Genomic DNA, 15,404 nt, shown 5'->3' with positions numbered 1-15,404 from the left:
CATCTCTGCATTCACTTTTATATCAAAATTCTTTAAAAATAGGATCCCAAAAACCTTTATATGAGGAAAAAAAAAATCCTGTTCCTTAGACCAAGGATTTACATTAGAAAGCATCTGAAAACCTTAATTACCCACCTGAGTGGAAGTTTTACAACTCTGTCATGACTGCAAGAGATAGAAGGTGGTGGTCAACAACCACTGCATCAGAGATGTCACTTGAAGAGACAGTTATTACAGAAAAGTCCAAATTTCTCAAGAAATTAGATCTCTATTTCCATGGAGCAGGAAAAAAGGATGAGCTGAACAAAAATATTTTGCTAGCAGACACTGATAGTTGGTAGGGGAAGAAAAAGTGTTGGAAGGAAACTTCCAGCATAAATGAAAAATTTAAGCATGTTATCAATCTAAGTACCAGCACTATAGAAAGCAAACACTTATTTCATTTAAAAAGCATCTGTGCTCATAGGATTAGAGTAAGAATCCTGTGGTGGTGAAATCTCCATCCCTAGAGGTTTTTAAGGCCTGGCTTGACAAAGCCCTACTGGGATGATTTTGTTGGGGTTGGTCCTGCTTTGAGCAGGGGGTTGGACTAGATGACCTCCTGAGGTCTCTTCCAACCCTAATCTTCTATGATTCTAAGATGCTTGCATACCAGGAACAAGGGAACAACCTCCCAGGACTTTTGTAACGCTATACTCTTATAGGGCTCTTTGGGGAAAAAGTTATATGCTTCTATACTGGCTAATACAGTTCAGAGTCTATACAGTAAATATAATAGTTTCTTTATCTTATACAACAGCAGCACTCTAAATTATGACATATTTCATGATCTTTACTACTCAAATTTGGAAATAAATAATAAATAATATAGCTATCACAGCAAAATAACATGGTTGTTAGTGTCAAGTACCTTTCTGTGACTAACTACCAATTTTAGTCTCTTCAGTACTGAATCAAGTACCTACTCCTTTCAGAAAAACATTCCTAGAGTAACAAGTTTCAGAGTGGTAGCCATGTTAATCTGTATCAACAAAAAACAACAACGAGTTCTTGTGGCACCTTACAGACTAACAAATTTATTTGGAAATAAACTTTTGTGGGCTAAAACCCTCTGTCAGATGCATGGAGTCTGATGAAATGGGTTTTAGCCCACGAAAGCTTATGCCCAAATAAATTTGTTAGTCTGTAAGGTATTATATGTATTCCTCTAGTAGTGTGTTCTGATACATTAAGTATTTCCTAATCTTTCCTTCAGGTAATCACTGGAGAATTACTCAGGTTTCTGCTAGATGCTGGCTTACTAGTGTTCTGCAATGCCATCCAGCTAATCCCAGTTTGATTGCTGGCCTATTCCTTTATAAATTAAGAGTACTGCAGTCATAGAACATTCATCCCTTAAGGGTGAAGAAGTCATCCATCTATGGAGATGGATTAACAAGTACTGAAGAATCCTGTGGAGTTCTCTGAAGAAAGAAGGGTACAAGAACTGAGGTCCTTGATGGAGAGAAAGGTAAAGTGGGAGGAAGGAGAGAACAGAAAGGGCAGTACCTAAAGTTCAATGAGGGAATTGGAGGACACCCCAGAAAAACATGAGAGATTTCATAAGACATTCACATTCCAAAGAAGTATTTTGAACTCCAAGAACATTCAGTCTTACAGTGCAGTGAAAGGGTAAAGGCTGTCACTTCATCTTTAATTCACTCCTGTGCTACCTTGGATATAACAATTCTCTATTTATGGGGGAGATCTCAGAACAGTGCATGGCCTAACATACCATGTATGCTAAAATGGCTACACAATACAGGATAGCTGCAGTGCCCTAGGCAGAGCATCAACCTTAATTTCAATTTGAATGTTATTGAGTTCAGGGCTTAAGTCAACTATATCATACAAACCCAAGTTCTTGCTTCTTCTGTTGTGGCAGCCTCAAAGAGAGCCTGTGCATTAACAGATATGTGTTCACTCATGAGCTTAACCACAAAGCTATGTAGATTGCTTTTCATTCCCCTTTTCCCTACGTTTCACTGGAGCATCCAAGAAACAGCAAGAACTAGTTCAGATTCAAAGCAAACATCTCCTCTTACATGTCTCCCGCAGAAGTTTGGGGGGGGGGAAGAGGCGCAACCCACCCAAACCCCCAGGTAGAGAGAACGCGCCCCGGGCGCTGACCCGCCAGACATAGGCCGTTCAACCTGCTCCACCGCTGCGCCCGCCCGGGAGTCGCTCCGGAGCACGGATCATCCGGAACAACCGGGACCCGGCCCGCGGGAGCCGTAGCACAGCAGCGCTGAAATGCAGCCACCTCTGGGGAGGGCAGCCAACGCCGGGAGGGAGCTACAGACAAGGCACCAGGCAACGACCAGCCCCCCACATAGAGCTTTGGGGGGGGGGGGGGAGAAGAGATCCGCACCCACACAGAGCAACCCGGGGTCAAAGGCTCTGCCCTCAGCAGCCACCCGCTCCGTCACCCCCCTTTCCCACGCTCTCCCCACCATCACCCCAGACTTCCCCTCCACCCCGAAACCCCCGCTAGAGCAGAGCGCCGGCCAGGCCACAGCCAGCACGAGACAGCAGCAAACCAAGCAGCTGTTGCTTAGGGCCCCGAGCAGCCCGGGGGGAGGGGGGCGCTATTGATTTGTGCTGCATGCAGAGGGCCCCCCCCCACTAGTTAATATCCCTGCTCAGGGCCGCCCGCGGGTTCGCAGCGGCGCTGCGCCGCTCCCGTTAGCGGCACTAGGAAGCCGGAGCCGCCCGCACCCCGCCGGATACCTGGAAATGAGCTAGGAGCGTCCTGCCCGGCCGAGCCCGAGCCCTGGCCCTGGCCCGCGGCGGGGGACAGGGTGGCTGCTGCCCCGAACCCGCCACGAGGCACCTGGAAGCGGCCACCCCGGCAGCGCGCGCGGAGCAGGAGGCTGAGAGCGGGCGAGACGCTGCCGCGACTGGTCCAGATCACGTGACGGGAGGGAACGAGAAACCCAACGCTCGTCACGTGCTTCCAGAACCCCGCCCCTTGCCGCGTTCGGGATCCGGGTGCAACGAGCTGAACGCCTCCTCTGGGGCCTCGCGCGCACAGGGATAGGTCCCGCCCACTCTCGCCGCACATTGGCTGCTTTCCCCGGCCTCGGGAGCGGACGAGACTGAGGCGCGGCGCTCTGATTGGCCGGCGGTGTCAGGCTCTGACAAACCTAAAGCAAGAGAGTAACGGACAGGCTCTCCGCATGCGCCGTTGTTATGTAGACTGGAGCCCGGAAGCAATGTCCCCGCGCCGCCACCGCCGCCTCGCGGGCAGCCCGCGAGCTGGCCGGGGCAGAGCGTGGCCGGCGCATGACCCTTGCCCCTCCCCCCGCGCTAGCCCGGCGGGGGCGCTCCCAGTTCCTTGATGGCCACGGCAGCTCCGGGACACAACGGGGGGCTGCAGGTGCGGGGCAGAAAGAGCGACGGTGGAGCCCGGCGGGCGGTGGCTAGGGAAGTGAACCCGGAGGGAGGGAGACAAGATGGGGGAGGAAGAGGGGCGGGGGGGACACGGGCTGGAGGGGCGGTGGGAAGAGGTGGGGGGGACACGGGCTGGAGGGGCGGTGGGAAGAGGCGGGGGGGACACGGGCTGGAGGGGCGGTGGGAAGAGGCGGGGGGGACACGGGCTGGAGGGGCGGTGGGAAGAGGCGGGGGGGACACGGGCTGGAGGGGCGGTGGGAAGAGGCGGGGGGGGACACGGGCTGGAGGGGCGGTGGGAAGAGGTGGAGGGGACACGGGCTGGAGGGGCGGTGGGAAGAGGTGGGGGGGGACACACGGGCTGGAGGGGCGGTGGGAAGAGGTGGGGGGGGACACACGGGCTGGAGGGGCGGTGGGAAGAGGTGGGGGGGGACACGGGCTGGAGGGGCGGTGGGAAGAGGTGGGGGGGACACGGGCTGGAGGGGCGGGGGGGACACGGGCTGGAGGGGCGGTGGGAAGAGGTGGGGGGGACACGGGCTGGAGGGGCGGGGGGGACACGGGCTGGAGGGGCGGTGGGGAGGGGCGGGGGGGACACGGGCTGGAGGGGCGGTGGGAAGGGGCGGGGGGGACACGGGCTGGAGGGGCGGTGGGAAGGGGCGGGGGGGACACGGGCTGGAGGGGCGGTGGGAAGAGGCGGGGGGGGACACGGGCTGGAGGGGCGGTGGGAAGAGGCGGGAGGGGACACGGGCTGGAGGGGCGGTGGGAAGAGGTGGAGGGGACACGGGCTGGAGGGGCGGTGGGAAGAGGTGGAGGGGACACGGGCTGGAGGGGCGGTGGGAAGAGGTGGGGGGGGACACACGGGCTGGAGGGGCGGTGGGAAGAGGTGGGGGGGTCACACGGGCTGGAGGGGCGGTGGGAAGAGGTGCGGGGGGGGAGCCCAGGGGTGGGGCAGGTGTCTACCAGGTGGTGTTTACGGAGCCCTTCAGACGCTCCGCGTGGCAGCCCAGGGGCCAGAGCGGCGCTCGCCATCTCCCTGGAGGCCCCGGTCAGGAAGGGCCTGCCCCAAGTCATATGGTAGAGCGGGGCTGGAGAAGCTCCAGGAGTTTGGCTGTGCCCAGCCCTTTGCCCTGCTGCTGTAGTTGCGATGGGGAAAGCGGGCTGCACTGATCCGGCTTTTTCTGCCGGCACTTCCTGCTCCCTGAACAGCTCTCCTTCTGGGCACCGGGTTGCTATGCAAACAGCCTGGGCAAGAGCAGTAATAAGTTAGCAGCCCTCAACCTTGAGCAGAGCTCAACAACGTGATACAGCATCAGCCACGCTGTGTTTGCTTACTTAGAAAGTTAACATTTTCTAAAACTAAAAACCCAGTGACATACCCCAAGATACAATCTGGAGTGATGGAGAGATGTGTCCCCTCAGTTCTCCAACATGGGGTGCCTTTCTCACTGCTTAACTGAGGGAGCAACCACTCCTGGTCTGCTCACACAGCCTCCAACATGTAAAAATCACTCAGTTATATTGTAAAAGTCCCGTAGCCAGCAACTCTTGAATTTCACTGCAGGGCAGCACCAGCAAACTCCCACTCCCAGACTTTGTCCCAGAAATGTATGTCTTGTACTTCCTAGCAACCTTCTGGATACTACAAGCTCATATAAAGTCCATCATTTAATTAATAGAAAATTATGTATACAAATCTGGTTATCCCAAATGAAGTTTCCCAAACACTTCAATCCAAACACACCAGTTTAGATAAAACGAATGTATTAACTACAGAAAGATAGATTTTAAGTGATTACAAATAAAGAATGATTAGGGGACTGGAACACATGACTTATGAGGAGAGGCTGAGGGAACTGGGATTGTTTAGTCTGCGGAAGAGAAGAATGAGGGGGGATTTGATCGCTGCTTTTACTTACCTGAAGGGGGGTTCCAAAGAAGATGGAGCTAGACTGTTCTCAGTGGTAGCAGATGACAGAACAAGGAGTAATGGTCTCAAGTTGCAGTGGGGGAGGTTTAGGGTGGATATTAGGAAAAACTTTTTCACTAGGAGGGTGGTGAAACACTGGAATGTGTTACCTAGGGAGACGGTGGAATTGCCTTCCTTAGAGGTTTTTAAGGTCAGGCTTGACAAAGCCCTGGCTGGGATGATTTAGTAGGGGCTTGGTCCTGCTTTGAGCAGATGGTTGGACTAGATGACCTCCTGAGGTCCCTTCCAACCCTGAAACTCTATGATTCTAATTAAAAAGGTAAAATGCAACTAATATCTAACTTAACAAGCTAAGTGAATTTTAAGCAAAGGTCTCTCTCACCATAAGTTCCAACAGCCTTAACTGGCTGAATCCTTCAGTCAGGATCTCCCTCCTCCCCCAACCCCACCCAGTGCTGCTTCCTTTCAAGTGTTGATGCCATTAGTATAGAGAAAGGGAAGGATGATTTGGGGTGTCTGCCCTCTCCTCTCCTCTAAGAGCACTTTGTCTTGCACAAGAATCATCTGGGGAAAGTCTGTGTGGACAGGAACCTTAAGGTGCTTCTTTATCAACATGTAGACTTTTTGCCTACACCCTCTTTCCTGTGGAAGAATGGCCACTGAATCAGATGATGGTCCACTTGATCTTGTTAACATCTGGCTGAGACGTTGATTAACCTTTTGTCTCTGGGGAACTGGTGTGTGACTGCCCTCCAGAACATAGCTTAATAATATCATATAGTGGAATCTTATTTTACATACAGCCACACATTTTACCAGGACCATAATGATCAGCAAATAATAATATGTTTTAAAGTGATACCTCACAGGGCATACTTTGTACAAAATGTATCATAGTCCTATAAAAGGGGTGAAATATGGGTACCCTTTCTGCAAGCAACCTCACTATTCCCACCTGCCCCACATCTTGAGTAGCATGTCCCTTCACTGTTGCAGCTCATGGCTCAGTACACTCATCCCGTTCACTCATCCCCATACCTCTAGCTCCCCAGCTGTTGTAGGATGGCCTATGGATTTTTCCCTGTTCTAAACATCTCTTTGAAGAATAAAGGTGTCAAAATGTTCAGCTAATACAATGATACAATGTTATTGAGCATTCTTGGACAAAATAACACTTGTTATACTTCTGCTGTAGTTCTTTCAAATTGTTGTAAAAGGGAGAAAATATTTGAAAACAAACTAGAAAGAGCTCTCCTATTGACATAGTGCTGTGCACTCTACCACTTACGCTGGCGTAATTTGTGTCACTCAGGGGGGTGGAATATTCACACCTCCTGAGCGACATACATTTTGCCGACTTAAGTGGTAGCGTAGACATAGCCTAAGAAATCTCTATACTACAATTTGGATGTCTATTCAGCTTGAAGGTGTGTTATTAACAATTAAGTACATAGGGCGGTATTGGCCATTGCTTTTTTATTCAAACATCTGACTGCATTTATCTGAAATTCTAGGCACAATACAGCTATAGATGGAATCAATGCCATGGTCATATATAGTGCCCATCTATAGAAAGGGAAATAAGGACAACCCAGGGAATTACAAACCAGTCAGCTTAACTTCTGTACCCGGAAAAATAATGGCGCAAATAATTAAGCAATCAATTTGCAAACATCTAGAAGATAAAAAGGTGATAAGTAACAGTCAGCATGGATTTGTCCAGAACAAATTGTGTCAAACCAACCGGACAGCTTTCTTTGACAGTGTAACAAGTCTTGTGGATGGGGAGGGGGAAGCAGTGGATGTGGTATATCTTGACTTCAGTAAAACTTTTGATACTGTCTTGCATGACCTTTTCATAAATAAACTAGGGAAATGCAACCTAGATGGAGCTACTATAAGGTGGGTGCAAAACTGGTTGGAAAATCAATCCCAGAGAGTAGTTATCAGTGGTTCACAGTCATGCTGGAAGGACATAACGAGTGGGTCCCAAAGGGATGAGTTATGAGTCTGATTCTGTTCAGTATCTTCATCAATGATTTAGATAATGGCATAGAGAGTACACTTATCAAGTTTGTGGATGATACCAAGATGGGAGGGGTTGCAAGTGCTTTGGAGGATAGGATTAAAATTAGGGTTGTCAAGTGATTAAAAAAATTAATCACCCCCACCTGCTGCCCCAATCCAGAGCCTGCACCCAGCAACCAATCTCCATCCCAGGGCCTGCACCCCAGACCTCTTCCCCCCACCCAAACTCCCACCCAAAGCCTTAGGCAGGTTAGGGGAGCAGGTTCTGGGCACCACCAAAATTTCTACAAACCTGCCACCTCTGGTATCTGGCGTTGCAAGATATTTACGTGCCATATGCGCTAAAGATTCATATGTCCCTTCATGCTTCAACCACCGTTCCAGAGGACATGCTTCCATGCTGATGATGGGTTCTGCTTGATAACGATCCAGAATAGAGCGGACTGACACATGTTCATTTTCATCGTCTGAGTCAGATGCCACCAGCAGAAGGTTGATTTTCTGTAGTTTCTGCATCAGAGTGTTGCTCTTTTAAGTCTTCTGAAAGCATGCTCCACACCTCGTCGCTCTCCGATTTTGGACTGCACTTCAGATTCTTAAACCTCGGGTTGAGTGTTGTAGCTATTTTTAGAAATCTCATATTGGTACCTTTGCATTTGTCAAATCTGCTGTGAAAGTGTTCTTAAAACGAACATGAGCTGGCTGGGTCATCATCCAAGACTGCTATAATATGAAATATATGGCAGAATGTGGGTAAAATAGAGCAGGAGACATACAATTTTCCCCCAAAGGAATACAGTCACAAATTTAATTGACACATTCTTTTTTTAATGAGCATCATCAGCATGGAAGCATGTCCTCTGGAATGGTGGCCGAAGCATGAAGGGGCATACGAATGTGTAGCGCGGCTGGCATGTAAATACCTTGCAACGCCAGTTACAAAAGTGCCATGCGAATGCCTGTTCTCACTTTCTGGTGACATTGTAAATGAGAAGCATGCAGCAGTATCTCCCATTAATGTAAACAAACTTGTTTGTCTTAAAAAGAAAAGTAGTACTTGTGGCACTTATTTGAGCATAAGCTTTCGTGAGCTACGGCTCCCTTCATCGGATGCATTGTTTGTCTTAGCAATTGGCAGAAGAAAAAGAAGTAGGACTGAGTGGACTTGTAGGCTCTAAAGTTTTACCCTGTTGTGTTTTTGAGTGCAGTTATGTAACAAAAAAAAATCTGCATTTGTAAGTTATACCTTCACAATAAAGATTGCACTTCAGTACTTGTATGAGGTGAATTGAAAAATACTATTTCTTTTGTTTATCATTTTTACAGTACATATATTTATAATCAAATAACATAAAGTGAGCACTTTCTATTGTGTTGTAATTGAAATCAATATTGAAAGTGTAGGAAAACTTCCAAAAATATTTAAGAAATTTCAATTGTTATAAGTGCGATTAATCGCAGTTAATTTTTTGAGTTAATCACTTGAGTTAGCTGTGATTAATTGACAGCCCTAATTAAAATTCAAAACCATCTGGACAAACTGGAGAAATAGTCTGAAGTAAATAGGATGAAATTCAATAAAGACAAATGCAAAGTACTCCATTTAGGAAGGAACAATCAGTTGCACACATACAAAATGGGAAATGGGTCTCAATTATAATATTGTGTCCAGTTCTGGGCACCACATTTCAGGAAAGATGTGGACAAATTGGAGAGAATCCAGAGAATAGCAACAAAAATTATTAAAGGTCTAGAAAACATGACCTATGAGGAAAGATTGAAAAAATTGGGTTTGTTTAGTCTGAAAAAGAGAAGACTGAGAGGGGACATGATAATAGGTTTCAGATACGTAAAAGGTTGTTACAAGGAGGAGAGAGAGAAAAAAATTCTTAACCTCTGAGGATAGGACAAGCAGCAACTGGTGTAAATTGCAGCAAGGGCGGTTTTGGTTGGACATTAGGAAAAACATCCTAACTGTCAGGGTGATTAAGTACTGGAATAAATTGCCTAGGGAGGTTGTGGAATCTCCGTCATTGGAGATTTTTAAGATCCTGTTAGACAAACACCTGTCAGGGATGGTCTAGATAATATTGAGTCCTGCCACGATTGCAGGGGACTGAACTAGGTGATCTCTCAAAGTCCCTTCCAGTCCTATGATTCTTAGTCCAGTATCCTGTTTCAGACAGCAACCAGTACCAGATTCTTCAGAGGAAGATGTAAGATACTCTGCAGCAGGTAGATGTAATATAATCATTGTAATACAGGTCACAAAACAGGACATCTGAACATGAGCTATACCTGTAAATCTGAAAGGATAGAAGGACCTCTACAACCTTCTCTCAGCCCCTTCTCTCTTGGATCCCTCAGTGAGCCCCCAATCAAACCCTCTTCTCTATGGAAAGTAGGTGGATGTTGCAGGATGCCATGAAGGTCTCCAAATCCAGGTTCTGCCATATAGAGTGCACTGCAATAGTCTAACCTTGGCAAGTTCCACCTCCAAGAGAAAAGGACACAGCCTACTTAATATTTGTAAAGCAGCAGAGCCTATGCTCCATTGTGCTAGGCACTGTACATATTTATAACAAAAAGACTGTCCCTTTCTGAAAGAGTCTATTTACCAAGATTATGCTTGCTTCCTAAATTGGTCTTCTAGTCTCATTGCCATCATTACTCCATGGCTCCAAGAATTTATTTCTTTTTCCACTCCCATGCTTTTTGGTCACACATGGGATAACAAATGTTTTACCCCTTTTTAATCTGCTATTTTCTGCTGCTGAATATGTGCACTTTGTCATATACACAAAGATTCTCCCAGATGAGCTTAAAGTGTGGCAAATAAACCAAGGATCTAGATTTTGGAGTGGGATAGGTTTTTTATTCCTGTGCTGAAGACTCCTTAGCAGAGTTGCTTTGTTTCTTCCCCCGTTGTAGGAAATTTTGCCATGCCAATCTGCAATTACTTCTGGAGGAACCAAAGTAGCATACAGACCTGGTCTGAAGCTGCATACATGCAAAAGATGCACCCTTGCATTTTTGGTTACCTTCCGTAGTGTGATTTCAGCTTCTATCACCACCACCTGTGTAAAACTGTGTCAGTATTCAGCATAGTGTCCGTAAGCACTTGTACTGATCCCCTTCTGAAATTACCTAGACCCTTTGTCCCGTCTTGCACCACTCCCATCCTGGAGGCTGAACTCACCATATTTAGTGCTCTGGCCATGATGCATGCTTGCCAAGGGAAAGTAAGAAAGAGGTGTGTATAACTCTTATGATTCAAGACTGTGAGTGTACACACAAAACTGACTCTGTGTATTGTTCGTTTATGCAGATGTGCCCTTCAGGGCCATCTCCTACACACCAGCAGAGTGCCTCCATCAGATAAGGGGGCGAATGAAGAGTAAGGAGGACATGTTTCGCAAAGTGCTGCAATCGTCAGATCAGGGTGATAGCGAGCACACAGCATGGAGAGAGGCAATAAACAAGAAACTAGAAATGGATAGCGAGGAGAGGAGACTGGGCCAGGAGCAGATAATACAGGGTCAGGATTGAATAATAAAGCTCACGGAGGACCAAATAAAGCTGCTGAGGTCCCCGTTTGTGCTGCAGCTGGAACACATGAATGCTTGACTCCCCCTGCAGCCCATACAGAACTGCCTTCCTTGCCCTCCCCAAACTCCCCTTACACATTCCCAGCCTGTCACAGTACCCCTTGAACTCCACCTTAGGGACATTTTCCATAATGACAGCTGGACTTCCACACAGCTCAGTTCCCCACTTCAGAGAGTGCTGCTTACTGTCACGTCCCTTGTAAGAAATGTTAATCTGTGTAATGGGTGGTAGGTATAATAGGCCAGGGGAGGCTCTGCCATCCCCGGTGCTGTCGTGGCTGCTGGACCCCTGGTTCCAGGATTTGGTGGTGAAGTTTTTGCTTTAATATGCTCCATATAGGTTCCGGGGTGGCTGAGGAGGCACATACTACCGCCTTAGCTGCCCCAGAACCTGCATGGGGCATATCAAAAGCATCTTCTAATGGATGCTTTTCCCCTGGGCAGGTTGGGTCCAGGGAGGAGGAGGTATGGTGCAACTTTGGCCAGCTCTGGGCTCCTCCATGCGGGGGGGAGGGGGCACTCCAGGCTGAGGCTGGCCTAGGGCTCCTCCAGCTGAAGTGGGAGGGCGCTGCAGGTGGCCCAGGGCTCCTCCGGACAAGTGGAGGGGGCTCAGGACTTCAGCCAGCCCAGGGCTCCTGCGGCCAGGGGAGAAGCCTCTTCACACGGGGGGGGAGGGCTTGTGGCTCCGGCCATGGGGAGGGCATGGGAGAAAGGGGCAGATAGCCTCCCCACAGGGAGGGTTCTATCCACCACCCATGATCTGTGTCTTGCTGTTTAAAAATAATTTAGTCTAACAAAGACAGTGATTATTTGTGACCTACACAGGGTGGTTGCAACAGAAATTTATAAACAGTGGCAATGGGCACATTTGCAGACTACAATTAATGCTCAGCAGAAATCATTACAGGAGGCATTCAATGTGGCAAGTAAAGAATGCCTGGCTCAATTCATTGCAGACGGATGCATTACTGGGGCTCATGGTCAAAAAGCTGCTTCAAAGTCCCTTTGATTTGAATAGCCCACCACTGAGCCCCTCTAATAGCTCTGGTGTCTGGCTGCTCAAAACCAACCACCAGGCAATCCACTTCAGTGCTCCACCCCTGCAGAAACTTTCCCCCTTGGCATCACAAACATTATGCAGAGCACAGCAGGCTGCTATGATGATGGGAATAATTTCCTCACTGATGTCTAATCTGCCAAAAAAGATAGCGCCACCGACCCTTTACTCTGCCAAACGCACATTCTACAGTCATTTTACACCTGCTGAGCCTATTGTTGAAGCGCTCCTTGCTACTATCAAGGTTTCTGGTGTATGGCTTCATGAGCCACAGGAGTAAGGGGTAGGCTGGGTCTCCCAGGATCACTGGGATTTCCACATCCCCTTTTGGAATCTTCTGGTCTGGAAAGAAAGTTCCTGCATGCAGCTTTCTATACAGGCTTGTGTTCCTGAAGATGCACTTTCCCTGACCACCTTACGCTGATGTCATTGAAATGACTCTGGTGATCCACCAGTACCCGCAAGGCCATGGAGAAATAGCCCTTTCTATTGATGTACTCCATTACAAGATGGTCTGGGGCCAAAATTGGGATATGTGTGCCATCTATCTCCCCACTGCAGTTAGGGAATCCCATTGCCACAAAGCCATCCACTATTTCCCACACATTGCCCAGAGTCACAGTCCTTCGTAGCAGGATGTGATTAATAGCCCTACACACTTGTATCACAGCAACCCCAGGGTGGACTTCCCAACTCCAAACTGATTCACAACTGACGTAGCAGTCTGGAGTTGCTAGCTTCCACACAGCGATCAGCACATGCTTTCTCACCATAAGGGCAGCTCTCATTTTGATGTCCTTGTGACACAGGGCAGGGGTGAGCTCTGCAGAGTGTTCAAGGAAGGTGGCTTTGTGCATATGAAAGTTTTTCAGCCACTGCTCCTCATCCCATACCTGCATCACAATCTATTTCCTGAGCCCAATAACCACAGTCCACTGCGTGCAGCTGCTGCTTCATAAATGCCAACATCAATCTTGAATTGTTTCTTTCCATAGTACACAGCAGGGCAGGCAGCACAGATTCCTGTTCAGATTCTCAGCTCATGAAATACTGCAGGATCAGCAGCATTGTCTTCATAACACTTATCACAAGACTGGTGAGCTGTGCAGGATCCATGCTTTCAGGCAGAGATAGCGGGCATAAGGTTTACAGGGGCAGTTGAAAAACAGTGCGAAATGCAGTTGGAAGCCCTTAGAATTAGGGGACGGAGAAAATTGCATCATGGGACAGTGATCCTGCCCCCAAGATGCACTGCGATCCATTCCCAGACCTCCTAGTGGGAGAAAGTGGCGATTGGCACAGTGGGATAGCTACTCATGGTGCTCTGCTCTCTGATGGTGCTAGAGGACCGACTGTGGATGTGCTCTGCTGACACAAGGAGTGTTGCTTGAACATGCACAAGTGATGTAATTACAGTGGTTTTGAGAGTCAACTTAACTCTGTAGTGCAGACATGGTCTCAAAAATCAAAGGGATGTGCTCAGGCTGTTGATCATGCCATTATATTAACAGGCGATCATTTTTCAAAAAAATGCACACCATCTGGTTTTAGAACCAACACATAGTAGAGCCTATGATATATTCCAGGCTAGCCCTCGGCATGGTATCTCTGTGGATCCTTTGGCAATTTCCTAGGGCCTCAAAGTGGAAATAGGACTGAAGTATGTTTAGCTTTCATAGTCTCATGGTGCACGTAGGAAAGGCCCTGTGTTTTTAGGAGCTGTACGTGACTTTGGACTAACCCGGATTGAAATAGGACCCACCTAAAATCTGGTTGGAATGTTTTCTGTTCCGCTTAGGTCTGGTTTCTATTTAAGACAAGAGGATCCACCACTTCAATTTATGTGAGTTATAAACGAAGGAGCCTTGGCACTCAAGCTCCTTCCTTAGAGGTTTTTTAAGGTCAGGCTTGACAAAGCCCTGGCTAGGATGATTTAACTGGGACTTGGTCCTGCTTTGAGCAGGGGGTTGGACTAGATGACCTTCTGGGGTCCCTTCCAACCCTGATATTCTATGATTCTATGATTCTATGATTCAAGCTGTTCATTGGGATTTAAAATGGGACTCAGAGGGGCCAGCTGGTACCTATAATTTTATCTGGCTATGAAGTTCCATGCAAAGCTTTGATGATGCACAAAAAGTGCCTATTATAATATTGTTAAAATTTCCATATCTCCTTTGTGCCTGAATGTGAATTTCATAATGACTAAGTTTGATAACAAATTGACAATTCTGAAAAAAATGAAGCTGTCTGTTTAGCCATGGAGGAGACACAAGGAATGATAATACAGGCTCTCATGCCATCCAATCAATGTAACTCAACACTAACCTCAACGGAATATATCTAGGGGTTGGTAACAATGGAATCTTGCAAACAGCTGGTCTTTGCTAGGAAATGTTATGTTAAAACACAACCATGAAGAGTCAAGTTAGCAAGTATGATTTATAAGTCAGGGCCTATTGAGTTCAGCATCATGTCAGCTAACTGTGGGTAAACCCTGGTTCCTGCTGGAAAATATTGTGGCCTATCTTATAGCACCTCTTCCTACTGGACCAGGTTTTGCTCTTACTAAGCCAGCTCACTCCCTGGGGTAATTCTGTCTGAAGCTCTGTCACAGAATCCAGGTAAGCATTTTCCAAATTTAGTTTTTTTTTTTCATTTCAAGCCTTCCTAACAAAGGCAGATTCTTCCCTCAAAGTCTGTGCAGGCTGAATAGTCCCTTCCCCAGATCCATCCCTCACACCAGTACATTAATCAACCCAAATTTTATGGCCCTTATCTCCAAGCCCTAGAGATACAGTTGCTCAAGCAGCAGCCCATTAAGTGCACAGCAACTCAGCTTTCTAGAGGGAATTACTGCTTCTCTCTCCATTTCCTGCCTTCTTCTCCTATGAAGATCAGCCAATTAAGTTCTAGCTCTTTTTCCCAGGTGCAGCAGCAGAGCTAATCAGCCAGCCTGCCAGCTGCAGCCTCTGACCCCAGAGGAATGGTATCCCTTATACCTTCACACCAGCATAATTAGATGATACACGATGATACACCTTCTCTTTTTGTCCAGACCAGTCATGGTTGGTATTGTAATATCTAATTCAGTGCCCTGTGTTCATGACGAAGCATGATAAAATTTCCTAGAAAAAACAAGTTCTGAGAGGGAAGATTGTGGTCTTTGAGGGGAAAATGATGGAGATTTTTAAAACCTCTATTACATTTTCCTTGGCTCTAGTTACAAGACCTTGAGGTCTGAACTTCCCTCTTGCCTCAGTGACTAGAAGGACAATTCTCTCTCTATTTAATATAGTACTTCAAGCATTCGAGTGTGTTTGCTAAGTGGTAGTTAATACAGAGTTGCATACCC

At 47.7% G+C, this 15,404-nt stretch overlaps 1 protein-coding gene across 8 annotated transcripts in view; it reads right to left on the bottom strand.

The window, feature by feature from the left end:
* The window catches only part of RCBTB1 (RCC1 and BTB domain containing protein 1), a 67,576-nt gene extending 62,925 nt beyond the window's left edge, over positions 1-4,651 (bottom strand). For 3 of the 8 annotated variants that reach the window (XM_038368467.2, XM_038368479.2, XM_038368496.2), the window contains exon 1: positions 2,770-2,986. Coding sequence is in view for 2 of the 8 variants with exons in the window: in XM_043504494.1 (XP_043360429.1) it covers positions 4,390-4,500 (111 nt within the window). In the remaining 6 variants the exon portion in view is untranslated. Of the gene's footprint in view, positions 1-135; positions 161-2,769; positions 2,989-4,389 lie in introns of those variants that run through there. The other 5 variants (XM_043504494.1, XM_043504493.1, XM_043504496.1 and 2 more) reach the window with 5 other exon arrangements.
* Positions 4,652-15,404: the final 10,753 nt, after the last annotated feature.

Source organism: Dermochelys coriacea, chromosome 1 (genome assembly GCF_009764565.3).
Source record: "Dermochelys coriacea isolate rDerCor1 chromosome 1, rDerCor1.pri.v4, whole genome shotgun sequence".
NCBI classification, from domain to species: Eukaryota; Metazoa; Chordata; order Testudines; family Dermochelyidae; genus Dermochelys; species Dermochelys coriacea.
Note: the sequence above shows the minus strand (reverse complement) of the source record. Positions and strands in the feature narration are given on the sequence as shown.